This window comes from Neomonachus schauinslandi, chromosome 2 (assembly GCF_002201575.2).
Source record: "Neomonachus schauinslandi chromosome 2, ASM220157v2, whole genome shotgun sequence".
Lineage (NCBI taxonomy): Eukaryota > Metazoa > Chordata > Mammalia > Carnivora > Phocidae > Neomonachus > Neomonachus schauinslandi.
This window is the reverse complement of record NC_058404.1, coordinates 95,809,948-95,835,702: the sequence shown is the minus strand read 5'-3', so window position 1 is coordinate 95,835,702 and position 25,755 is coordinate 95,809,948. Positions and strand designations below refer to the sequence as shown.

Sequence of the window (25,755 nt, the reverse complement as noted above, 5' to 3'; positions counted from 1 at the left end):
ACACTTAACGACTGAGCCATTCAGGCGCCCCTAATCACTTAGTTCTGTCTCTGACACCTCATCTACAGGTTAATAAAGTTAAACAAATGATTTCAGGATAAACTCCACCCTACAAGTTTAAATTCTAAATATATAAATTATGAATTGGGCATGTGAGAATATTAATAAAGGTGGATCTATGCCTCCTGGCATTATTGTTGAACTTTAATATTTCACTGATGCTCTGTTACTGAATGTAATACTTTGTTACTGATAGCTAAATTGTGGGAAGGTTAGTAAACATTTTTCAGATTTAGAACTATAGATTTAATTAACAAAAGGTTATTCAGATTTTCACTTTAAAGAGAAAGAAAATTATATACCACCTAAAAAGATACTTCAAATGTCTTTCTACCACTGCAAAGCCGAGGAAGAAGGGATAATGTGTAGTACATGTCATGGGGTCGGTGGTGGCCTTTATCTTATTTCTTACCTTTGAGGCAGGTATTATTGGTTCCTTTCACAAACAAGGAAAATTGGGGGCTCAGACAAGTTCAGAAACTTACTCAAGTTCACCAGAAGGCAGCAGACCTCCTTCGAGGCCTGAACTCATTCCACTAGACACAGCTGAAACGCAGAAGGAATGAAAATGCTTGCTCCTGCGTTTCTTACATAAGAAACGTGATTTATTCCTATCTTATCTTGCTTTTGTCTCCTTTTTCAGTGTTAGCACAGGTTTTAAGGGCAAAGGTCTTGCTCTACAAATAAGGCATTTCTTCCTAGGCAAGTGCAGCAGGTTGGACTGTTTTCATTATATTTTTATTACATCGCAGTTTATTTTGGGCAAGATCAATTCAACTTGTCTCTTCCTAAATTACCCCTGGAACAGACTAGCAACTGCAATGAGCAGCTCTGTAATGGGAGTAGTGGGGATAGAGGGGGAGCGGGTGGTGGGGTCCATAGTGGAGGGGGCAAAGGACTCCCTGGGTGGGATTCAAAGGCACTGATGAATGTTTTTAGCCATAAGGGGAAGAAAGAAATGGAAGTCCTCTCCTTTTCTCCGTTTTTTTCCCTTTGGTGCAGCCCATACACTGTAGCTGCTGCAAAACAATTCTGATTAGATAGGCAGGTGGGTCAGGGTTGCATTGCGGTGCTTGCGCCGTTGTGAAGATATATCTGTATTTTGCAGTCGTAAAGTATTGCTAGGTATTTCTGATTGCAGAGTTCTGCCCTTGAATTGTATTCATAAACGGAAAGGGTACTAGAGATCATCTCGTCCACTGGTTTCCCCACATTTTTTTCTGTAGCACAGACTTCAAAGTCCTACTTGCAAGCCTAGGAAGCAAAGCCAAGCGGAGGCGCTGCTCTCATGCAGCCCTAGGCTCTCTTCCGAGTCTTTAAAAGGTTTCCTTGGAGCCCCCGTTTTAGAACTATTGGAATGTCTACCCTCTGACTTTATAAATTTAACAAAAAACATTTTGAACAAATACTATGTGTCCAGCACTATACCAAGTTTGGGAAAAATGGGGCCTAAAATAGGAGTACGTTCTGGTCCCTGGCTCATCAGGGGAGACAGATGATTACAACACATGAATAAATCACTGATACAAATGCACCTGGGATATTATGGAGGCATGGAATGGGGGCTCCCTAATTCATTCTGGGGGCACTAAGTTGAGTCTGAGCCTGAGTCTCTAAGACTGAACAAATGATCTAGGAAGGCAGTTAATTTGGGAAGGTGTGGAGGACAGTGTAATTCAGACTGAAGAATGGAGTGGGTAAGTTGCTAGGGGCATATTCTGGAAGATACAAGTTGTTTTATGTAACAGATAGTGCTGTGGGAATTGATGAAGAGGGCATTAGCCTTGTCTTGATTCTTTAGAAAATAGGGAGCCACTGAAGGCCTTAAGGAAATGAGGTCAAACTTACATTTTAGATTGCTAACAGGACTACGAATCTGATGAGAACAAGGGAGGTTGGAAGGTAAGTCAGGAGACTATAGCAGTGGGTCTCTGACAGAGAACATAAGAGTAGGAGCAAATTTAAGGGGAAAATGATGCATTCGTTTTGAGGTTCCAGGTAGAGATGTCCAGCATGACTGGGTGGATACCTCTTGTCTGAAGCCTTGAAGAACACACTGTGATCCGGTACATAGAAAGGGACTGGAGAGATGTAGGAAAAGGTTAAGTTTGCTTAACTGTTGGTTATTTTCTTAATCCTTTTCTATACGCTGAGCATACATTACTTTTAAAATCAGGGAAAAGCATCGTTTAGTTTTTAAATTGATCTGGCTTCCAAACTATTTTCTTTAACCAGGTTGGCACCACACCATATATGGAATATCCTGCATTTTCACTGAAAATTCTATTTGGAAATGATACTATGTAGTCATTAAAATCATGCTTTTAAAATAAATATACAAATATTTACCAGTCTTCTTACACCAAACTTTATTATTTGGTTTATTTAGTTGGGTCCTATGCAGATACAGTGATAGAAAAATCTCGAGAACAAACCGGAGTGTTTACAGCATGTCAAGTGCTCTCTTGAATGGAGTAATCACAGGCAAATGTTCTCTCAGTCACTAGTGATGGTATAATAAATGTGAAGCTGAATCTAGCTCCGGTGTCCTCAAAGTCTTGACTTACAGGAGTGTGGTAAGGAGATACAGCCTTTTCTGACAGTGCCCGGGAATGATGATTCTTGCCTAAAAACATTAAGTTGGGGGGTCTTTATTTGAACTTTCTTGCCACAACAAATAGATCATAATGTTATTAGAATCTACCAAACTGAGAGCTGCTTAGTGGGACACATACTCAAAAGCTATCTTTGAGCATTTGGTACTTTAAAAAAAGATGTATTTATTTATTTGAGAGAGCACACACCGGCATGCGTGAGGCGGGGGGCGGGGGGGGGCGCTGGAGGGAGAGAGAGAAGCAGATGACCCGCTAAGTGTGGAGCCCAACGGGGGTCTCGATCCCATAACCCTAAGATCATGACCTGAGCCGAAATCGAGTCAGACACTTAACCGACTGAGCCATCTAGGTGCCCCAAGCATTTGTTTTTAACTCATTAGAGGAAAAGAACCATCACTATAATATTTGATGACTCAGTTCCATTATGCTCAAAGCAACTTGTAAACTTTATATATTTATTACCAGCTTATTCTGATCCATAAAAACTCTGTAAGGTTATACACTGTGTTAACATGCCAATGGCATACATTTCTGGCAACTTGCTGCACATCTCAGTTACTAATAGAAGTAAATGGAATAATCAGATAAGGAGTCTGATTCATCAAGTTTTCTAGAGACAATTTTCTTCAGTCCTAGCTTTCCCGATTATAGGTAGAGGTAGGTATAGTGTTGGATTCTACAGATTTCAAAAAAAGGCAGGTAGAATTACTGTCAGGAGAATATTAAGAAGCCTTCACATCATGGTCAAGGTTTTAAAAACTTGATGTGTATCTGAATGGGTCCATTTCCTAATGGAGAGAAACTGACTAGTACACACAGTATAGATTTGAAAAACATGCCAACTTTGAGATGCTATCAAAAGATAAAAATCTGAATATAAAACTCTTTAAAAAAATCACATTAGATTTTTTATGTGGAATCTCCTGATACTTTAACTCTGAGGAAGTTTGGGGGATGATATGAAACCAAATATAGGAAATTAGACCAAAATTATCCAAGAGTAAGTTCCATTTCAAGTGGATGACAAAGATGGACAAATACTTGAAAAGATTACAGTGGTTTCTCAAATATGCCTGACCACAAGAATTACCATGGCACTTCTCACAAATAAAGAGTCTGAAAACCATTCTCTTTCAGTTCTGGCTCAGTGTGTGGTAGGTTTGGACTGGGGACCAAGGATTTATATTTAAAGCACTTCCAGTGGTTCTAATCATCAGGAAAGTTAGGGAAATTGAGGCTAAGGGGAAATCAGCAGCAAAAAATACCACCACAGCTCCCATCTCCTTACTCCAATACTACCCAGCAAACTACCTGAGAATGAGAAACATTCAACTAAAATTGAGGAATTGTCTGTAGAACACGGTTTATTTCAAGTCCAAAACACAAAATTACTCAATTTTCTTAACAGACTGCATAATTTTTACTGCATGGATATTTAGGGTTTCTCTATTCACAGGTGTAGATTTATTTCTGAACTTTAGGCTCAAATGATTCATATATATATATTTATATGCTTACTACAGAGGACATGTACTTTAACAAATTTGTTTAAAAAATATTTTACATAAAAACACACAAAGCATTTACCAATACTCCTCAGTTTTTACAACCAGTCTTCAGCAAAGATTTGGCTGATGCTCATCATTTTCTACAAAACATTCCAAGACCGAATATAATAGAATGTAGTATTTTACATACTTTAGCTTATTATTGCAGTTTACATTTCCCCTTTCTTTGATGGCTTCTGCATATATTATACTCATAAAGCAGAATAAATCTTTTCTTTAACTGGTGACTTGTTTAATAAAATTATCTTTTTTGGTGTAACTTGTATCCAACCAAGAACCTAAGTAGTCGTGATGAAATCAAGTAACCGACATATAGGGCTTTTACAAATGAACAATAGAAGGATTCAGTACCTATCAGTAGAATATCCTTTATTATTTTGTGTTCAGTAACTACCATCTGGTGCTATTACTTCTAGTATAATCAGTTGGCATCAAAATATAAAGTAAAAATATGTACATTTTTATATATCAATTCTTACCTGAATAATCTCAGATCTCTTGAGAATGTTCCACAAAGTGGAATTTCTTCCTAAAGTTACAGTGAATGTGGTACAATGTGTACAACTTGTTTAACCAGTGCCTGCTTTTCATTTCCAAGATTCTTCCTTATCTTGAATCAAATGCACAATCCTAACTACCATATCATAATGCACTGGCTTACAGTTTGTATATAAAGTCCAACTCAAGCTTATTTTGGTTTATTGTACATGCTTTATTAAAATGGTACTGGTATTTACAGTATCTGCAGAGTCCCTTCCAAGGCGCTCTCACACACATTCAGACACACCCATACAACATCCATACTACGGCCCCATGCACCCACACCAATGAGATGTGAGGGTCAGACTCCTAAAATTAGGCAGCTGTTGGGGGACAGGGTTGATTTGTTTTTCAATTTTTTTTAAAAGAGAAAAAGCATGAGGGAATGCATTTGGCCATTACAATGCTAATTAAGATTGTGTATATTAACATATGTGGCAGTAACACTGAATATTCCTTTTACATTCTATATACACAGAATGACTTCAAGGTTTTGCGGTCAAGAGAATATCCCAACTTCAGTCTCAATGCTGCTTGTAGTGACTTCTGAATTCACATAGGGGCTTTCCCTAAAATAATTCAAGTCTATATAAGTGAAATAAGGCACAATTAATATTGATTTGATCAATAGGGGAAGGGAAGGGATAAAAACTAGTTTCAAATGATCTTACTATTGGGGAATTAGCTTTGACTTAGATCCACTTGAAATCCCTTCTCTTAATTTCTTAGAAATAAAGGTATTTTTCTTTTCCCTGACAAAACCCAAAAAGAAAAGTTTGGGAATTCACATTTTAATGTTTCAGTAACCTAAACTACTCAAATTGATGTGCACCCCCAACTTCTCCTGCCCAAGTCTCTTCCCTCAAAGCTAAAACAAGAACACAGCACATGAATCCCTTGCTGTTTTTGAGATTTGTACACTTATGTAGCAAATACATATCTGGTTGTCTTTGATTTAAAAAAAAAAAAAGAGGAAGGAAGGGAGGGAAGGAGGGTAGGAGGGAGGGAGGAAGCAAGGAAGGAAAAAGTAACCTTGTGACTTTCTTGCTCTTTAAAAAGTCCGTTTCCTCCTTTTCAGGATGATGAAGCCCCACCAGACATTACAAAAAACTGCAATAAATGAGTTTGGCAGCATAAATAATGTCTAGTATTCAAATCTTCATAGTGAGACTCATTTAGCTTGTATACAATCTGTTGAATGTTTTTTGCAGCAGGTGAACCAAACCCAAAGATGCTGGACATTCTGTGAAAGGGAGTAATAAGAATTGCAGTTCTGAAGGCCCCTGACTTTGGTTGTTTACAAAGTTCAATCCTGTTTATTGTGATCCTTGGTATCTTCTTCATCTGTATATTCTGATGGTTCTTCCCCTGGTTTTAGGAGTCTGCCTACATAATCATATTTTTCTGAAAAATACATCAAAAGAAAATCAGTAGTGATCAAATTCGTTTCGCTATTCCATTATACAGTGGGGAAGGTGTTTGCCTCTTTTAAAATTATATAGAATAGGCTAAGTTGTTCCTATTGTTCACCGTGGCTGGTCTTTGTACTCATGTAAGGCTTGAACAAAAGAAAATGGGATTAAGGAATTTACAAAGCTTGGGGACTGTCTTTGCAGGAGAGTGTTCCATATATACCAGCTCTTAACCAAGGACATTTCATCAGAATCACTTAGAGCTCATGATAAGGAGATCCAACCAGAAAATATTCTTGGGAAGAAAATGTGACATAGGGTACTACTCTCCAGGAAAATAAACCAAATGAAAAGCAAAGTCATTTGTTACTTATTATCCTGTGTTCTTTGAGATCTCAAGTGTGTGGCTCCAGTCATACCATTATTCTTTCTCCTATCAAACTCTCTTCTTACATCTCTGTTAATATTGTTTGTTTCATGTTACCAGGTATTAATTTAGAACACTGTGGTGTCCAAGGTGATCCATATTTAGTTATTTCTTGGTCAGGAATCTGAACCTAGGTTAAGTGAATTAACTGACAAACCAGGAGGATAAGATAGGAGGACTGCTTCCTACAGTAGAACCGGTTCAAGTGCCAAGAAGCCAGAAGAACCAGAAGTGTTTCCAAGGGATGCAGAGGTCACATAAATAGCTATCTGGATTGTCACATAGGAGGTAATAATGGATGCCACGAGGGTATAATAAAGGGGAAAGATATTTTTTCTTTATGGTTTGAGAGTAAGATCAATAAAATCATTTTGGAATAAATTATAGTATCAATATCAAAATAAATTCAGTTTTAAATAGAAGCCTATATTTAAAAATACCCTATCTTAATTAAAAAGCCTTATAAGACTAAAGGTGCCACAGTTTTTGTTAGACTTACAGGTTGTAACAAGTCAACTTTTAAATATGAATTTTTAAATAATAATAATATGCAATCATTTTCATACTTAGCTTTTTTATCATCAAATAATGATGGTGATGAAAAGAGATATCCTTAGGCTCTTAAGGAATGTGACATAGTATACACTTTCTTTGGCCATAAATTTAATATTTCCGAAGAACCCGACAAAATGAAGGTACCTTTAAACTGCATTTCCCATTCTCGAACACTCTCCATTTGTACAGCATTCAAGTCTGAGAGATCATCATATTCATCTTTAAGTGCATCTTTATCTAGGCAAAATGTCGCCAGTCCTCTGGAGGCATCCCTACCAGCAAATATTCCATATGGACCGGCTGGGGGGGAAAAGAAGAAATTATTGACATTACCTTAACATTATTTTAGAATGCCTCAAAGGAAAAAGTGAAATAAAAGAAACCTCATAATGACTCATATTTGGTACACAGGCTTAATTTTTAAAACATGACAGATACTAAATGGGAAAATGAGAAGAAACTTCTTGGAAATCTGCCTGTAGAACAAAGTAAAGTTTTTCTCTGAAATTTAAATACCTCGAAACTTGTATTCAAAGTTGAAGACTATAACATATTAGGGAGAAGAGGAATCTTAAGCAGTTAGGTTTGGAAGCTGGTTTGTTTGAGGGGAGATAATGCTTCACTGATTACTGTTAATTAATTGTGGCATCTAAAAATAATCAACAGAACATCCACTAGATAAGCATTTGTTAAAGACTCAAGTCAACTGTGGATCTAAAATATTTTTCTTTCTCTTTTTCAAAGTAGGTCGTATGAAAGCAGAGACTGTATCATCTTTGTACCCCCAGTGACTAGTTCAATGCACAGCACATGCACATCCTCAACAGGTCTTTGCTGAATGATTGGTTTTATCAGAAATATGACCCATTTTCAAAATAAGTATCACCTGACTACCAGAATATACTCACAATTACCTATATAAACTATGAAAAGTCATTAAAAAATGGTTTTCACTTGTCACAGCTCTTGCGAAACAGGAGATGTGGCAATAAGGAACAGTTTTTATTTTTTAAGTTTTTATTATTTTTATTTTTGGGGAGAGTAGAGTGTGAGGAGTGGTGGGGGAGGGGGCAGGGAATCCTAAGCAGGTTTTAAACTCAGTGCTGAGCCCGATGTAGGGCTTGATCTCACGATCCTGAGATCACGACCTGAGCCGAAATCAAGAATTGGACGCTTAGCCAACTGAGCCACCCAGGCACCCCAACAGTTCTGAGTGACACAAAATGATTAGCTTTTTGTCCAAGGAATTAGGAACCACCCTCCCTAGGGAGGAATGGCATGATTTTTATGCTGACAGAAATGAGCCATTCCCAAAGTCTGTGCTTGAGAGCAGCAGTTGTCTTGCTCAGGTCAGTACTCAATGCCTAGCACATGCCTGGCATAAAATAGAAACATAGTAAATTTCTTCCAAAATATTAGCTGCAATTTCAAATAAGGAGTAACTCTCGATTTTGATCCTTTAAACAGATTCACTATGGTAAGCAAAATCTCCACCCAAATACATGATAAAAAAGACACTTCAGTTCTTTAAAACATATAATAAACAAAACTGAAACAACCTAATTTTCCCTATCAAGAAACTGGTTAAATTATAGTACATTAATTTAATGTAATAATAGTACATAACTATCAACAAGAATGAAGTATCTCCATATGTATACACAGACAGAAGTTCATAATAGAGTAACTGAAAAGAGCAATTCAGAAGAGTATGTATATATAGCGTATGATTTGCTTTGAATTAAAAAAATACACATACATGTGTTTGTGTATCTGTGAAAAACACCAGGAAGAACACAGACCACACACTGAACAGTGGCAATCTTTTCTGGGGAATGCAAGAAAAAATTTTACCTCATATAACTGGTAAAGTCTGGCTATTTAGAAAATTATTATTGTTATTACTACTACTACTTTCCTTTATTATTATTAATTGAAGTAGAGTTGACACATAATGTTATATATTAGTTTCAGGTGTACAACATAGTGATTTGACAACTCTATACATTATGCTATGCTCACCGCAAGTGTAGCTACCATATGTTACCATACAGCACTGTTACAATACCATTGACTATATTCCCTATGCTGTACCTTTCACCCCTACGATTAATTCATTCCATGACTGGAAGCCTGTATCTCCCACTGCCCTTCACACATTTTGGCAATCCCCTCAACTGTCTCCCCTCTGGCAACCATCAGTTTGTTCTCTGTATTTATGGGTCTGTTTCTGATTTTGGTTGTGTATTTGTTAAAAAATTATTTTTATAATAAAAATCTTTTGAGAGTTACTTCTGTCTTCACGTTAGGCCGCAGAGCAGATCATAAAGTTTTTCTGTTTAAAATGTTGGTTTAAAAATTAAGTGGTGTTTGGCTGGCTCAGTCAGAAGAGCATGCGATTCTTGATCTCAGGGTCATGAGTTCGAGCCCCACGTTGGGTGTAGAGATTACTTAAAAAAAGATTTCCAAAATACCTAATTTTACAAAATAAAAAATTTTTTTTCCTGAGGCTACAGTTTTCTGTATATGACAAAGGTAATTTAGAGAAAATAATTTTAAAACCAGAATTACTATTATGAGCAATGGAGTGGTAAGAGAGCTTATTGTCCAGTTAACAAAATAAAATACTTTCTAAGGAGAAGTAAACAAGAAAAAAACCTAGAAATTCGTTAATTTTTAAATGAGTAATGATTATACCCATATTCATATTTGAAAACATTTAGGAAACTTCAAAATCTACTTAAATGGACAATAATCTAAACATTTATGAACATTAATTTGAGTTACAGAAAGCAGTGCACCATAAAGTTCATCAGGTCTAAGAAAGCCATTGTCTGCAAAGTTTAAGGCATGGAACCAGAAGCGGCATTTGCAATAAATTTAAAAAGTAGCATTACTAGGTATTACTAGGTACCACTTACATTAACATGAAAATAAAGGTAATTCTTCCCAGTAAAGTACTTTTTTATCCCAAGTATTTTCCATATTGCTCCTTAATATTAGGTGACATTCACAATTACCATTTAATGGTTATATATTTTCTTACTGAATGAATATACCTAAAATTTAATCATTTTCCTATTAGTACACACTTAGGCTACCATTTTAAACTTTTAAATTTGTCTTCTATATAAGAAACTGGGACACTATTTACAATTGGCCAACATTTATAACCTTCAAACTATTGCCCATTATATCAATTCACCTTGCAAAGGGTATTAAGCATTTAAGAAAAAAATTCAATATTGTTCCTTAAATTGGAATTATTTTAGAGAAATATTAACTTTGAAAATTAATCAAGAACAGTCTCTAGGGAAAAGAAAAGTAGTTGTGTTTTTTTTTTTTCTTTTGCATAACTCCACATGCTTTGTGCCAATAGCTGTTTTCCCCCAGATGGAGGCCATAAATAGATAGATAAACAGACATATAAATTAGATAGATAGAACTACTATGATTTTTTTTTAAAGATTTATTTATTTATTTTGAGAGAGCGAGAATGAGAGAGAGAGAGAGTACATGAGTGGGGGAGGGTCAGAGGGAGAAGCAGACTCCCCGCCGAGCAGGGAGCCCGATGCGGGACTCGATCCAGGGACTCCGGGATCATGACCTGAGCCGAAGGCAGTCGCTTAACCAACTGAGCCACCCAGGCGCCCTACTATGATTTTTTTTTCCCCCAAAACAAAGCAATGCTGACAAACTTAAAACAGCGATGAGTCATACACACAAAAGAAAAAATAAAATTGATCAGGGCTATAAAAACCTACCAGTGTAAAACGATAGTTTTCAACCTTTTAAAGAACTTTCTAGCATGTGACTTTCCTCTCTCACAGTCTTGCAAAGGGGAAGGAACAATTTTTGTCCACCGGGCAGGTGAAAAGGAGCAGAGACATTCAGTAACTTGCCTAAAATGACCACCAGACTTGGGAAGTACTATCTCTACTTTTCTACCCCAAACACAATACACTTGAGAAAACAGAGGATCCACAAACCCAAAGATGGAATGACAACCCTGAAAATTGGAGCATTTCATTAATTACAAAATTTCAGGGGAATAGACACTTTGGAATACCTGTTAAATCAAAATGAAAGAGAATTAACAAAAAAGCTGTATACACCGACAGCTTTTCTTATCATTTTGTTACAATATTTACCTCCCTGGCCTGCAAAAGTCAGTCTACTTCAGTGTACTTCAGAGTATAAATCATTAAACACATCTCAATGGTAAAAAGAGGAGAAGAAAAGATGATCATTATAAAAAACAGCAACCAGAAAATCCTGCATCTTTGAGTATATTAATTATGTACCAATGCATTCTCTAATAAAATTCTCTGCCAATTTCTCTAAGGAGACCTCAACACTGAATAAATGTAAAAACGAAACTTCATAGAACATGTTCTTTTTTTGGTTTTAGATGGCTGATTTACTAAGAGTGAACCAGAGTCAACAACCATCCCCATTCTAGGCAAAATGATGTTTTATTAACTCTTGAATAGAAAATAATGATTCAGTGATTAATGTACTGCCCCACCCTCTAAACTATATTAAGCTGTCTCCTCCACATTTAAGGATTTCCCTCAGGAAGCATTTAACTTCTGAAAAGGTCTTTTTGGAACAGTTTTCTTTACTTTTTCCTGTAAGACCATAAAGAACATTAACAACTAGAATCGGAACTGGACAGATGTGCTCAGAGAAAGGAGGATCTGAGGTCTACATAAAGTACATTTCTCTGCATTCATAATTCAACCAGAAGCGTTATCTGAGAAGCCAGTAATACCTCCCCATTCCACTACCCCCTTATACAACAAACATAAATGTTACGGATTCCAGTATTTTGATAACCGTACTTGCCTATCCGTAATACTAAAATAACAGAACTACCCAAGGAAAGCAAATTTTAAATGGTACTAAGTCTTTTGGTAAGGCCAGCTTATATAAACTGTTATTTTGACTATTAAGGCTCATTTAGACATTAACATTTCAGTAATAGCTAAGGGAATTATATTCTGTTGCTTTATCAAAGACTATAATATAATGCTGATATAAAAGTGGATTTACAATTTCAATAAAATTCTTGCTACAAAAATGAACAGCAATTATTCAACCAAAGCAGTTTCTCTTAAATATACTTATATAACAAATGTTCTAAGACATCATTTTAACAAATCTTTTTTTAAAAGAAGGTTTTATTTATTTATTTGAGGGAGCGCATGAGTGGGGGTGGTGGGAAGGAGGGCAGAGGGACAAGGAGAGGCAGACTCCCCGCTGAGCAGGGAGCCCAATGCAGGCTTAATCCCAGGTCCCTGGGATCATGACCTAGGCGGAAGGCAGATGCTTAACCGACTGAGCCACCAAGGCACCCCAAAGTAAATCTTTCAAAAATATTAAATATATCAAAATGACATTATACTAGAATTCAGATTTCATTAATACTCTGAGAGTTAAACACAACCTGCGGCACAGATTTTTAAAGTTCAAAATTCAATAAATCTACTAGTTAGTGTATCCTGAAACTGCTTACTTTAATAAAATCAGGTAGAATGGGGTAACATATTTTTTTTTAAAGATTTTATTTATTTATTTGACAGAGAGAGATAGCGAGAGAGGGAACACAAGCAAGGAGAGTGGGAGAGGGAGAGGCAGGCCTCCCGCAGAGCAGGGAGCCCGATGCGGGGCTCCATCCCAGGACCCTGGGATCATGACCTGAGCTGAAGACACTTAATGACTGAGCCACTCAGCTGCCCCTGGGGTAACATAGTTTTGAAAAGGCAAAAACATATGGTCACTGTAAGAAAATGTTTTAAAGAGTAATTTAATGAACAGAAAATTCCAGGAGGAAATAAAATATCTAAAATATGTTCACAGATAATTCTGTGATTATTAGGATGACTGTGTAGCTACATTAGTATTTATGAAGAGGAGAAAATTCCAGAATGAATAGTTCAGTTATTTCCATGGTATAAAAACCATAGTTCTCAGGGACAAACTATAATCCATTAAAGTTCATAAACACCCTAGTTTTCTGGCCTGTTTTGACAATAGTCTTTTGTGATTATTAAAACAACTTAAAAAAAACCTAATTATACTTGGTATTTGAGTAATTTATTCCAAATAAGATCACAATGGGCCTTGGAATAAATGAAGCAATAATGTAAAAGTGATTAAAAGAAATCCAAGTAATAAATATTATTTTTTTTATATTTAGATTTAGGAAGTCCCAAGACTTTTAGAGAGAAGGTAGTGTGGTCAAAATGAAAGAATACTCCTCAAGAAGCCAAGATACCTGGGTTCTAGAGGCTTCAACCAACATTTAACAATGGGCAAATCTTAGAGGCATTGGTATAAAATGGGGCAAGTATCTATCTAGTTTGGCCCTAACTTTAGGCAGGTAAAATACTTTCCCCAGCTCAATCTTGTTTCTGAAATTCAAACTAGAAAGCTGTCAGCAATACTGTGGGTTCAGCTCATGGCCTTGGCCCCAAGGCTTATGGCTAGGGTGGGGACCAGGAAGACTGAAAAATTAAAATCCCAGGCCTGTGCCAGATGTGGGAGTGGGGGCTGAGTTTACACAGCCACCAGAGAATGAGAATTCTAAGGTGAAGAAATAGCATGGACTTGCTCTTTTCCTCCCCAGCTGCTTGAAGCTTGGCCACCATCATGAACAACACAGTAACTATCTAGACCAGGAAGTTCATGACCAACCGACTACTTCGGTGGAAACAGATGGTCATTGATGTCCTTCACCCCAGAAAGGCAACAGTATTCGGGAAAAAATAGCCAAAATGTACAAGACCACACCAGATGTCATATTTGTATTTGGATTCGGAACCCATCTTGGTGGTGGCAAGATAACTGGCTTTGGCATGATTTATGATTCCTTGGATTATGCAACAACAACAAAATGAACCCAAACACAGACTGGCAAGACATGGCTGGTATGAGAAGAAAAAGAAAACAGCGAAAGGAAGGCAAGAACAGAATGAAGAAAGTCAGGGGGACTGCAAAAGCCAATGTTGGTGCTGGCAAAATGCGAGCTGGAGATTGGACAAGAGAAGGAGTAAAGATGCGGCAGTGGCTTTATCTGTGGTAGTTGTGCAGATTTTTCATGAGAGGATTAATAAACTACGAATGTTAATGTGATAAAAAAAAGAAATAGCATGGACTTAAATATCTATTGGAATTTAGAGAACAATAAAAGTAATACTGCAAGTGTTGGGGGAAAAATTTATAAATAGTTGGAGTAATTAAATAATTTTCTGTAAAAATCCTTACTTCACATCTTAAAATAAATTCCAAACGGAACTAAAAAACCCAAACCATAAAAGTATTTTAAAAAAACTACATATTTTTAAAAAAGATTTTATTTATTTATTTGACAGAGAGAGACACAGCGAGAGAGGGAACACAAGCAGGGGGAGTGGGAGAGGGAGAAGCAGGCTTCCCGCGGAGCAGGGAGCCCAATGCAGGGCTCAATCCCAGGACCCTGGGATCATGACTTGAGCTGAAGGCAGACACTAAATGACTGAGCCACCCAGGTGCTCCAAAAACTATGTATTTAAAAAAAATAATCTTTTTAGTGCAAAAAACCTTTAAGTAACTTATGATAGAAAACTCAGCAGCCATAAAAAGAAGATAAATTTGAATACATAAAACCAAAAATTTCTGTGTGGTTTACAAAAACACCATAAATAAAGTAAAAAGACAAACTAGGAAAAATGTTTGAAGCTAAGGTTGATTCACTTTTTGAAGAACACCTAAAATCTCTAAGACCAATACCATGATTGAAAAACTGTGGCAAAGAATGTATGAACAGGGGCGCCTGGGTGGCTCAGTCGTTAAGCGTCTGCCTTCGGCTCAGGTCATGATCCTGGGGTCCTGGGATGGAGCCCCGCATCGGGCTCCCTGCTTGGCAGGAAGCCTGCTTCTCCCTCCCCCATTCCCCCTGCTTCTGTTTCTGTTCTCGCTATCTTTCTGTCAAATAAATAAATAAAATCTTAAAAAAATATATATATATATGAACAGATAATTTGTAGGAAAGGAAACATAAATGGCTCAAAATTCAGAAGGTGTCCAACCTCACTAAAAAAGAGAAATATTGTTAAATTAAAACAATATTGAGATACCATTTTAAATTCTCAGACTGACAAAGACCAAGAAGTTTAATATCACATTTTTGGCAAAGGGGTGAGAAATAGGCATTTTCATGAAGTGTAAATTGCTCCAATTTCTCTGGAGGGCAATTCAAAAATAAGTACCCAAATTAAAAAATGTCCCATATGGGGCGCCTGGGTGGCTCAGTTGGTTAAGCGACTGCCTTCGGCTCAGGTCATGATCCTGGACTGCCAGGATCGAGTCCCGCGTCGGGCTCCCTGCTCGGCAGGGAGTCTGCTTCTCCCTCTGACCTTCCTCCCTCTCGTGCTCTCTGTCTCTCATTCTCTCTCTCTCAAATAAATAAATAAAATCTTAAAAAAAAAAAAATAAATAAAAATAAAAAATAAAAAATGTCCCATACCCTAAGAATCCGTGATTTTACTTCTGGAAATTTATAAGTTTACTCACATGTGTAAAAGGACATGTACATGAATATTTACAGCAGCACTAAGTATTAATAAGAGATTGGAAACAAATGTTTCTTAATAGTGGACTGTTAAATTATGATATATTCATGTAACAGAATATGCATATATTCAAAAGAATAAGATGACTCTTTTTATGCTGAGATGAAAGGCTCTCCAGATAGTAAAGGCTTGTATAATATGCAACAATATATGTGTGTGTGTGTGTGTGTCTGTGGAGGGAGTACACAGGGAGTACATATCCACATGGTCATACTTACAGATAATAGCTCTGGAACAATACTCAGATTGGTTCCTCACTTCTAGGAAGGGGAACATCGTCACTGGGTTACTTTTCACAATATATGCTTTAAAATATTCTATTCTGAATATGTATTATCTAATAAAAATATAGTTTTTTTAAAAAAACTTCCATGAGGCCCTATTTAGAAATAAATCTAAGCTACTCCAAAGGAAGACTTCTAAAACCCAGGGCTTAAGGAACAGCATAGAAAAAAAATCCCCCAGAAACAAAAAGACTGTAATTGCTGAAGATGTGTTTTTGTAGTAAAAATTATAAACTACATGAAGAAACAAACCACCATGAAGTGAGCATATATAACAGATGAGAACTGGCATCCCCAGAATAATACAAGCAGATTAAAGAACTACAGTATGTTTGCTTAAAATTTTTAAGTAATTAAGAGATGGAACATTAAGGAAAGATTAAGAGACATGAAGGAGAGAATGAAAAGCTAATGTGTATCTATTAGAAGACAACGGGGGAGGCAATAATTGAAGAGGTAATGGGTTCAAATTTTCTAAAATAAATGGATGACACACATCCTCAAATTTTAGTAGAGTCTGGCACATGTTAAAAAAAATCAAATCCCCACCTCGGCAAATCCTAGTAAAAGAGCAAAACTCTAGACAAAGGGAAAAACAGATTAATCAAAGGAATGAAAATAAACCAAAAGCAGACTTGAAGAGAAGTAGAAGACAGTGGCATAATACTACTGAAGATCTAAAGGTAAAACAATCAGCCTACAATTTTATATCCCAAACCTATACTATTATTCCTGCATAAGGGCATATAGAGATAGAATTTTTTTTGTGTCAGTGAAAAAACTACAGGACATACCTTACTAAAATAAGAGCTGAACCCTGAGCAAAGGAATGAGATGCAAGAAATGACAGTGAATAAAGAAAATGGTAACTATGTTGGTAAATTTAAATGAGGGTGACAATAAAAAAAGGTAATACTTTAATCAATTTGGGGGAGGAATTTGAAAAAATACAGTAGAACTACAAGTCTAATAGTAATACCATAGAAAATAAGGGTGGAGGAAGGATTAAAGGCTTTCCAAACCAGGGCCACAACATATGGCTGTATACTACACAACCCAAGGGACACCATCCACATTTGTGTACATGGTAGTTTTGTATATTTATTAAGAAATATTCTCTCAAATGACAGTAAAGTGTCTTAAAGAGAGTTTTTCTAATTCACACAGATAGGTTGGCTAACATTCCTATATTCTTCAGAAGAATAGTGTCTTCTATAGCAAAAACTTTAAGGATATCACTAAAAGAATGTTAATAGAATATATCCAAGTAAGTATATCCAAATAGAATATATCCAAATAAGTAGGGAGAAAAAGTGGAAGAATTAAAAAAAAATTAATCTGAGAAGGAAAAAAGGTAGAAAAAAGAAGCAAAGTATGACAAAGATAAATTACTAAATAAGAAGGTAGAAATATACCTAAATATATTAGTAATGTGAAAATATATAAACTGATTAAGCTGTTAAAAGACAGTGTTGAGGGGCACCTGGGTGGCTCAGTCAGTTAAGCGCCTGCCTTTGCCTTCCATTTGGGTCATGATCCCAGGGCCCTGGGATGGAGCCCCGAGTCTGAGTCCAGCTCCCTGCTCAGCGGGGAGTCTGCTTCTCCCTCTCTGCCCCACCACCCCTCCCCTTCATTCTCTCTCTCAAATAAATAAATAAAATCTTAAAAAAAAAAAGTATTGATACTAGATTCAATTAAAAAAATCTAGCTATATTATAAAAGGATAATAAAACATACGACAGATCAGTGGAAAAAGAATCACTGAGGTAATACTAACCAAACAAAGGCTGAAGTCAAATCTCAAAATCAGTAAAGGTTAAGGATGTTTCTTTCTCTGATGATTAACACAATATGATCAGTTCTAGATCTAGTGCTAGATGGCATCAGAACATTCTCACACCCAATCTTTGTATGGCTGACTCCTTTAGGTTTTTGCTTAAATATCAACCCCCTTTTCTTGATAAACTAATATAAATAAAGCACCTTTCTTAACCATCTATTCTAAAGTCCTTTGTTACCCTCTATTACATATCCTATTTCTTTCATTGAATATTTAATTACAAATTATAATTATATGCTGAATGCTTATTTATTGTCTGTTTTCCCAAATATACTATAAACTCTACACAGGTAGGAACCTATCTGTTTTGAAAACTCAGTTAACTCATTTTTCACAACATCTTATTTAAGCAACAGCGTAATGAAATCCAGAGAACTCCTTCTCAGTATTTAAAATGGAGATGAAGTCCTATATTAGTGATCTTGAGACAGGATGCAGGTTCTAAGGGTACAGCAGTTATTTAGTCACGTCTAACATGGGTACAGAGGGGAGGAGAGATCTTGGTCATATATTATTGAAAGAATTATTATTATTATTATTATTATTTTAAGATTTTATTTATTTATTTGAGAGAAAGAATGAAAGAGAGAGAGCACAAGAGGGGGGAGGGTCAGAGGGAGACGCAGACTCCCTGCTGAGCAGGGAGCCCGATGCGGGACTCGATCCTGGTACTCCAGGATCATGACCTGAGCCGAAGGCAGTTGCTTAACCAACTGAGCCACCCAGGCGCCCCTTATTGAAAAAATTATTAAAAGAATTTGAATAGCTAACTCCAGATGTTACTAAATCCATTTTCTTCCAGCATGAATAACATAGTCTGGTTTCATATATGCTTTCAGCTATTCTTTAATACTTAGCATTAGCATTTAACACAAATACAATTCCCTCAAAGATTAAAAACAATGGAATGATGCTGAATTCAGAGTAGGTATTATAGAAATAACTAGTATAAATTTGAGCAGAGTATCAAAACTCATCAGAAAACTCAGCTGATCCTTTTATTTTACTGAAAGGTAATGGGTGTGTATGGCCATTAGCCCAAACAGACCCAGTTGGCCTCGAAGCAAGTAGCTGGGATGAGAGCTGAGTAGTGTCAATAGGATATCCATGAAGGAAGCAGTCAGGTTGGGCCTAGTCTATATGTTGCAACTCTTGCTTCAACTGTAATTTTGCAAACTATAAAGTTAACATTGCGAAGATAAAGTTATAAAAAGGAGGAAAAACACTTGAAAGCTACATGTGCTCCTTTCCCCATTCTCCTAGATATTAGGCATCTCATGGGGTACCTCTTTTATATATGACTTTTTCTTTTCCAGTAGAATTCAAAAGGTAAGTTGGAGAAAATACTGCTTCGGTCTGTGTCAAAGAATATGCTACATGGAATAAGGGGGAAGCAACAGATTTAAATTTCAGAAATGCAGGATAAACTATTAGAAAGGTCAACTGTATAATTTCTTGCCATTCTAAAGAATAAAAACACTATTTTGGTAGAATTTCATTGTAGTAATATTAAATCAAGTTACTTAAAATTATACTATCGGGGCGCCTGGGTGGCTCAGTTGGTTAAGCGTCTGCCTTCGGCTCGGGTCATGATCCTGGAGTCCCTGGATCGAGTCCCCATCGGGCTCCCTGCTCCGCAGGGAGCCTGCTTCTCCCTCTGACCCTCCCCCCTCTCATGTGCTCTCTGTCTCTCTCATTCTCTCTGTCTCAGAAATAAATAAAATCTTAAAAAAAAAAAAAATTATACTATCTGTTCCAGTCTTCCTACTCTGTTATGACGCTAGAAACATATGAAAGTATATTTTGTAGTGCTACAATGGGAAGGGATGGCCTGTAAAGCCAGTTAGACTGTGTTTGATTTCTAGTTTTGCCACTGAGTATGTGATTTTGAGCAAAACCTCCCTGAGTTTCAGTTTCCACATTTGTAAAATGGGAACATTACTTACCTCCTAGGGCTGTTTGAAAATGAAATGAGATAATAAGCTCAATAAAAGGAGTTTCCTCCTCCTCCTCCCTTGACCTATAGAATCAACGCTGTTGAATAGAACTCTTTGGGAAGATGGAACTACTCTATAAAGTGCACTAACATGGTAGCCATGTAGCTACTGAGTAGTGGAAATGTGGCTAGTGTGATGGAGGGACTCAATTTTAACTATATTTAATTTTAATTAACTTAAAATTAAAAAGCCACATACGGTTTATGGCTACCATACTGGACAGCACAACATACGGCCATGAAAGCGTGTCTGAGGCTTTAAATCCTTATGGGAACCAGAAGAGGATATAAAAACAACAACAGTAAGATTCTCCAGAAGTTTATCCCAGAACGCAGTTTACCTGAAGTACAGATAGGCTTTGTGGTTAAATACATCTGGATTTGAACGCCATGTCTGTATGACCCAAGCCAATTTACCCCAAATACCTACACCTCAGACTTCCCATCGGAGGACAGAAATACTTACTAACCTCACTGAGGCATTGTGGAGATGACAAATTAATGGATCTGATGTAGTAGGTGCTTAACAAATCTTATTTCCTTTCTCCTCCCATATTCATTGTTTCTTATATTACCACTTTCCTCACATGCTGGCCAAGTGCCTGAAGTGTTACTAAATTTAATGATGGCAAATGTAGTTAATGCCAACTGTTTGCCAACATGTGTTTACTCCACTAAATTGTCAATATTTAATTTTTTAAGAACTTGAACTTTAAAAATGACTAAGAAAACAGCATCTTCGACATAGGAAAAAAACCTCACAAAAAAACTTTTAACTCCAAGACCAATACTGTGAAATGGGAGTAGATATTGGCTAGGCATAGAAACGAGGTTTTCTGGCTTCTTACCTCATTCTTTCAAGCTACTAAGATTGTCAGGCTAAGATCATTGCTTCTGAATTATTCTGTTACAAAGTGCTCAACTGACTTGAGGATGAAAATAAAAACTAAAACCCAAACTGAACTTATATCTGTTTCATAGTCAGAAATTTGGCTTTAAGACTTTTGGAAAAAGTGTTACATCTCCTATTAATGTGAAATATCAACATATTCCAAGCCCATAGATGATCTGGCCACTTTCAAGTTCCTTTCCATAATATAACACTCCAAACATCTGTACTAGGTTGATCAATAAATACTTAGAAAATAACTAATTACCCTTAGGCTGTTCATCAGGACCTGGGAATTGGTGGAAGCCAACCTAAAACTGACTTCTCCCCAAAAAAAGAAAAATAAATAAAACGGACTTCTGCCTTGTTATCTGAGGAGCCCCCTCAATGCCCAAGCCACATGAAGGCTATCTACATCACATCTATGACTCTCATCTTAATTTTTAATTTCTATTACAGAACATTTGCCACTGGAGGCTGCTAAACTGTGTCTAAAACAGCCTTTCCTAGCTATTCCCAGATAGTGGCAAAGCATAATGTGTGAGGACTAATATGCTTCTTTGCACTAATACTTTTGTTTGTTTCATCATCAGTTTAGATAGGGGCTACAAAAGCAGATCTTTTAGTTGGGTAAGTGCTATATTAAAAATCTAAGCCTGTACACAATTTTTAATTTCTGCACATACATTTTAATATCAATGAGGAAAAAACTTCAGGTACAAAATACTGTGTAAATCCTTGATTTAAAAATAATTAACTATTTAATTTGGTCTGTCCATTTAATTACTGTACTTTGGCCCTATTCCCTATTCTCTTGTCCCATATACCCATAGACATCTGCTTTTCATATTTATACAACCAGAAACACTATCTCAGACTTGCTTAAACTGAATATAGTTCTACACACAAAAATACAAGCAACTAAGAAATAGTTCAACACATAAAATCTCCAATTACTTATCTCTATTCCACTTAACAGCAAACCAAAGCACTTCTAAAATATATTCCAACCACCAAGCACTGAAATCAGAGGTACATATTTGCAAGTGCCAATAAATCTCATGTACCAACAGATTAAATCAAGAAGAAAACCAATTTTTCTAGACTTCCCAACCCCCTTGACTTTAAGGCTTGGATGTACTCTTTCGAACACCAGGTCACTCTAGGTCCCTAATTTTATTATTTTTTATTGTAGTCACTTTTTTAAAGCTTAGAATTAATTACTACATAATCAAGATGTACAACGTTACTCAATTTTATTGTATACCAGCAGGTTCCATGAGTTTGAACTGAAGTTTATTGGCATAATCTTAAATGTATGCTATAACTACATTGTAAAGGAAGGGTTTCTAACCCAACTACCCTACACACACGGTTCTCTGAAAGCAAAGTTCTAAAAATCTTCAACTTGCAGAACTGGTGCACTGGGGTGTGGATTTATAGCTCTTCTAAGTTTTTTCTGCTCAGTGAAAACACAGTAAGTCATTATCGACGTGTATTTGAATACTTGCCTTCCTACTATCAAAAAAAAAAAAAAAAAAAAGGAAAAGAAAGAAACCAGACAGGTCCGCCTGCTGGGTAGTTGAGCTCCACCCCCAAAACTCAGAGAGACTATCCTTGCCAGTCTTTATTAAGATCTACATTCTGGTCTGTCCTCATCCTACATACATTGTTAATCTTAGAAAGCATCTCCATCCTAAAACTGGTTTAAAAAAAGAGTCTGAGGTGTTGCTTATATGCCCAGACTTCACAAGCTAAACGGTGGGGACTTGGAACGACGTGTACCTAAACGTGGCCTTACGGGGAATAGTAGAGAAAAGGGAGATCAGTGGCAAAATCGAGTAAAGAAGGGAAAGCTTTGAATTACCTGGCCTACAACTTTGGGTCCCTACTTTAGATATCTCCCGTCCCTCCTGCCCCCACCCATCCCAGGAATCAGAAAGCTCAGGGAAGGTTGTGGGCCAGCACGGGCGACAACTGAAAGGATTTTGAAAAATTCTGCACAAGAAAAAGCTTCGTGGAGGAACGGGATGGTAGAAAGATGAAAGCTGAGAGCTGGTTCCTGGGGCGACACTGAAACCCGGACTTCGGGGGGGGAAAGCTGGAGGTGCCCGCGGCTGGGGGTGTGTGGGGGGCGGGCCGTCCCAGGTGCAGCAGCCAAGGCGCAGGGGTCCAGACGTCGAGAAGGCTCGGAAACTAACCCAGTGCCCAGGGGCCTCCCCATCAGAAGGGGGTCGCACCTGAGCTGCAGGAGGTCCTCCCCCTCCCCTTCCAACTCCTCCTCACCCGGGCCGTAGAACTTGCTGCCTTTGGTCACGTCGAAGACTTTCCCATTGACCGCGAGCAGGATGCGCTGGGTGCGGGACCCGTCGTACTGGCGCAGCTGCTCCAAGCTGAAGTCCCGCTTCTTCATGCGAGGCAGAGAGGCAGCGGGACTCTCCTCGCCCGCTCCGGCCCCGGCGCCCAGACCCCGCCGCCCCCAGCGCACCCACAGCCGGTAGGCCCCCAGCAGCACCAGCGCCACCAGCGCCACGTTCAGCAGCATTTCCCCGCCCCCCGTCAAAAGCGCCAACACTGCTGCCGCCCAGCCGCCCCCTTCTGTTGCCGCTCCCGCGCCGCTGGGGCTCTCGCTGCTGCCGTCGCTGCTGCTCTCACTGCCACTCCCCAGGGTGCCTAGCTTCACGTCCCCATCACCCGCCGCCATCACTGCCCGCCAGCGCCTTCCTCCTCCTCTCCGCCCCCTGCCCTCCCCAACCCCACGGCCAACCCCGCCCATCTGGGGGCCTCCTAGCCAATAACATGAGGAGAGGGGGCGGGGTCAAGCCTGCTCTCCATTGGGTGTTGACGGGGTAACGATGTCTTGGATCTCTCCCTCCTCCTCCCTTCTTTAGCAGGCCGCGCTCGCGTGCGACGCCCCGCCCACCTCGCCCCACACTTCCCTGCTTTCGCTCCTCGCCTCCGCTTGCTGAAGTAGAAGAGGGGGGCGGGCCTGAAGAAAAGATGCAGCGCCGGCCGCGCGCGCGCAAAGGCCGGGTGAGACTACAGCGCGTGCGCGGGTTCCGGAGCGCCACGCGCTCTCCTTTCCTTTGCACCCCTTCTGGGAGGCTGGCTCCGCCCCGTCCCTCGCTATGCGCGTGCGCCCCGGAATCGCTGCCCTTCCCAGGCCGGGGTTCGCGTCCGCGAACTCCCGTCTCTTCGCTGTCACTCCGCACGGGGACTTCACGTGCGCCGAGGCCGCCTTGGAGGCGGGGTCTGGTTGGGTCGCCTTTTCGAGGGCGCAGGTTGGTGGCTTGTGGGAAGCCACGACACAGTTTTAGTTGTTGGAGCAAACTACTGAGGGGCGTCTCTTTTTCACCCGGGCGCCGTCGCGCCTGTCCGGAAGCCTGGAGCGTGGGCGCGCGGACAAAGCTACCACCCAAAAGTTTTGGCGACTGGCTGGAGTCTTCCTGGCGCAGAATGAGTGCACGGAGCCCTCGCCGGGGTTGTTTGGCATCCGGAATCTACTTGCTGTCTTCGGTGGCACCGAGCAGCCGCTTCCCGGGTGGTTTTGGTCACGGCTGCTCTTGTAGAGTTTTCTTTCAGGTTTTAGGCTAAAGGTGTTATTCCGATAGGGAAGTTGATAGAATAAGGTGGTCCTTCTGTTCTCTCATTCAGCTTTATTTACAGCTTCTTTTTATCTCCTTAGGTCTTGTCTTTTTAGACTCCCAGGTCCTTAAAAAATCTGGCGTAAATGTCACCTCTGAAGCCTCATTCTGGGCCCTTTACTTAAAGCACTCAACTCGTTTGACTTGCTCCTTCCTGCTCTAGTTTGTTTTCTTTGTTGTCAGTGAGTTCCCTCACACCCACCTCAAGAACAACCTGCTGTGAACTACTGGTGTGATGAGTGAATGAAGGTGTATTAAGGGAGTAACAGTTTCGGTTTAATCTTGAGGAACCGGTGCGATGGAGGAGAGACATGGGCAAGCAATGGGGGCGTGTGATATGGACTGAAGTACTTATTAGGGAAACGGCAAGTGGTCCATTTAAGGTTTAAGTAGTCAGGAGGACCAAAGTCTGGAAAACTAGGTTGGTAGTCTTTAGTCAACGGATAGGCTTGGACTTAATACTCCCCGTTTTGGAGGAGCCATTGAAGATTTTACAGCAGCAAATGACAGGATCAAAACTTTTCTAGAGAGATTATCTACCAGGGATATTAAGGATTGGAATGAAAAAAGAATGGAAAACAAGTTAGTAGGCTACGGTATTTGTGCAAGAAATGAGGAAACTTAGAACTAAGTGGCATTAGAGCAGGGGTCTGCAAGCTTTTCTATAAAGGGCCAAACGTTAATATTTTAGGCACTGTCTTTCGTAATTAGTTATCTGTCTTAAAATAAGAAAGCAACCGTAGAAGATACTTAAAAGTATGAGCATGATTGTATTCCAATAAAACTTATTTATGGACACTGAAATTTTAGATGTCATGAAATACTGATTTTTTTCAACCATTTAAACATGTAAAAACCATTTTTTTTTTTTTAATCTCCAGAGGTATAAAAAGAGTCTACAGGCCATAGTTTGCTCACCCCTGCTTTAAAGGTAACTTTCTTGAGGCAGAGTGAACAGCATTTAGTTGGGAAAAGTAAGTGTCCATATAATCTAGCCTCCAATCTAGAATACTTCTAGAACTGAAAGGGGGCACTATATACTGGGAGAACGGGATTAAAATTAGATTGTCCCAGGCAAATCTAAGTGAATAGTCATACTGAGGTTAATGGTTAGAAGCCAAAACTGCTTTAGGACTTGGTAACAGGAAATGCCAATGATGGAAACAGGATGATTGGGAAGAAATTGGTTTTGGGGAGAAGATGGATGCTTGTAGCAGTACCAGGTGTCATACAGTTGGGATGACATCAACAGCAGGAAGAAACCACCCCAGAGGTTTCATAGCAGGCCACTCCTTATATGTTATTGACCA

The 25,755-nt window shown here is 38.6% G+C and overlaps 1 protein-coding gene across 1 annotated transcript; it reads right to left on the bottom strand.

Moving 5' to 3' along the window:
- Nucleotides 1-4,934: 4,934 nt before the first annotated feature.
- PGRMC2 (progesterone receptor membrane component 2) lies at nt 4,935-23,516 on the bottom strand. The gene is made up of 3 exons (XM_021681463.2): nt 23,088-23,516; nt 7,322-7,477; nt 4,935-6,187 (listed from the first exon to the last, which is right to left on the bottom strand). Exons 1-3 carry the CDS (start codon nt 23,503-23,505, stop codon nt 6,090-6,092), a joined length of 672 nt encoding a protein of 223 aa, XP_021537138.2. The 5' UTR covers nt 23,506-23,516; the 3' UTR covers nt 4,935-6,089.
- Between the last annotated feature and the right edge of the window lie 2,239 nt (nt 23,517-25,755).

Bases quoted from the DNA above. Each gene is read 5' to 3' on its own strand.
- PGRMC2 (XM_021681463.2), bottom strand. From the start codon at position 23,505: ATGGCGGCGGGTGATGGGGACGTGAAGCTAGGCACCCTGGGGAGTGGC. The intron at 7,478-23,087 runs GTGAGGAGGAGT...TTTCCCCCCCAG, and splicing joins CAGCAAGTTCTACGGCCCGG to CCGGTCCATATGGAATATTT. The intron at 6,188-7,321 runs GTACCTTCATTT...TGTATTTTTCAG, and splicing joins ATGGGAAATGCAGTTTAAAG to AAAAATATGATTATGTAGGC.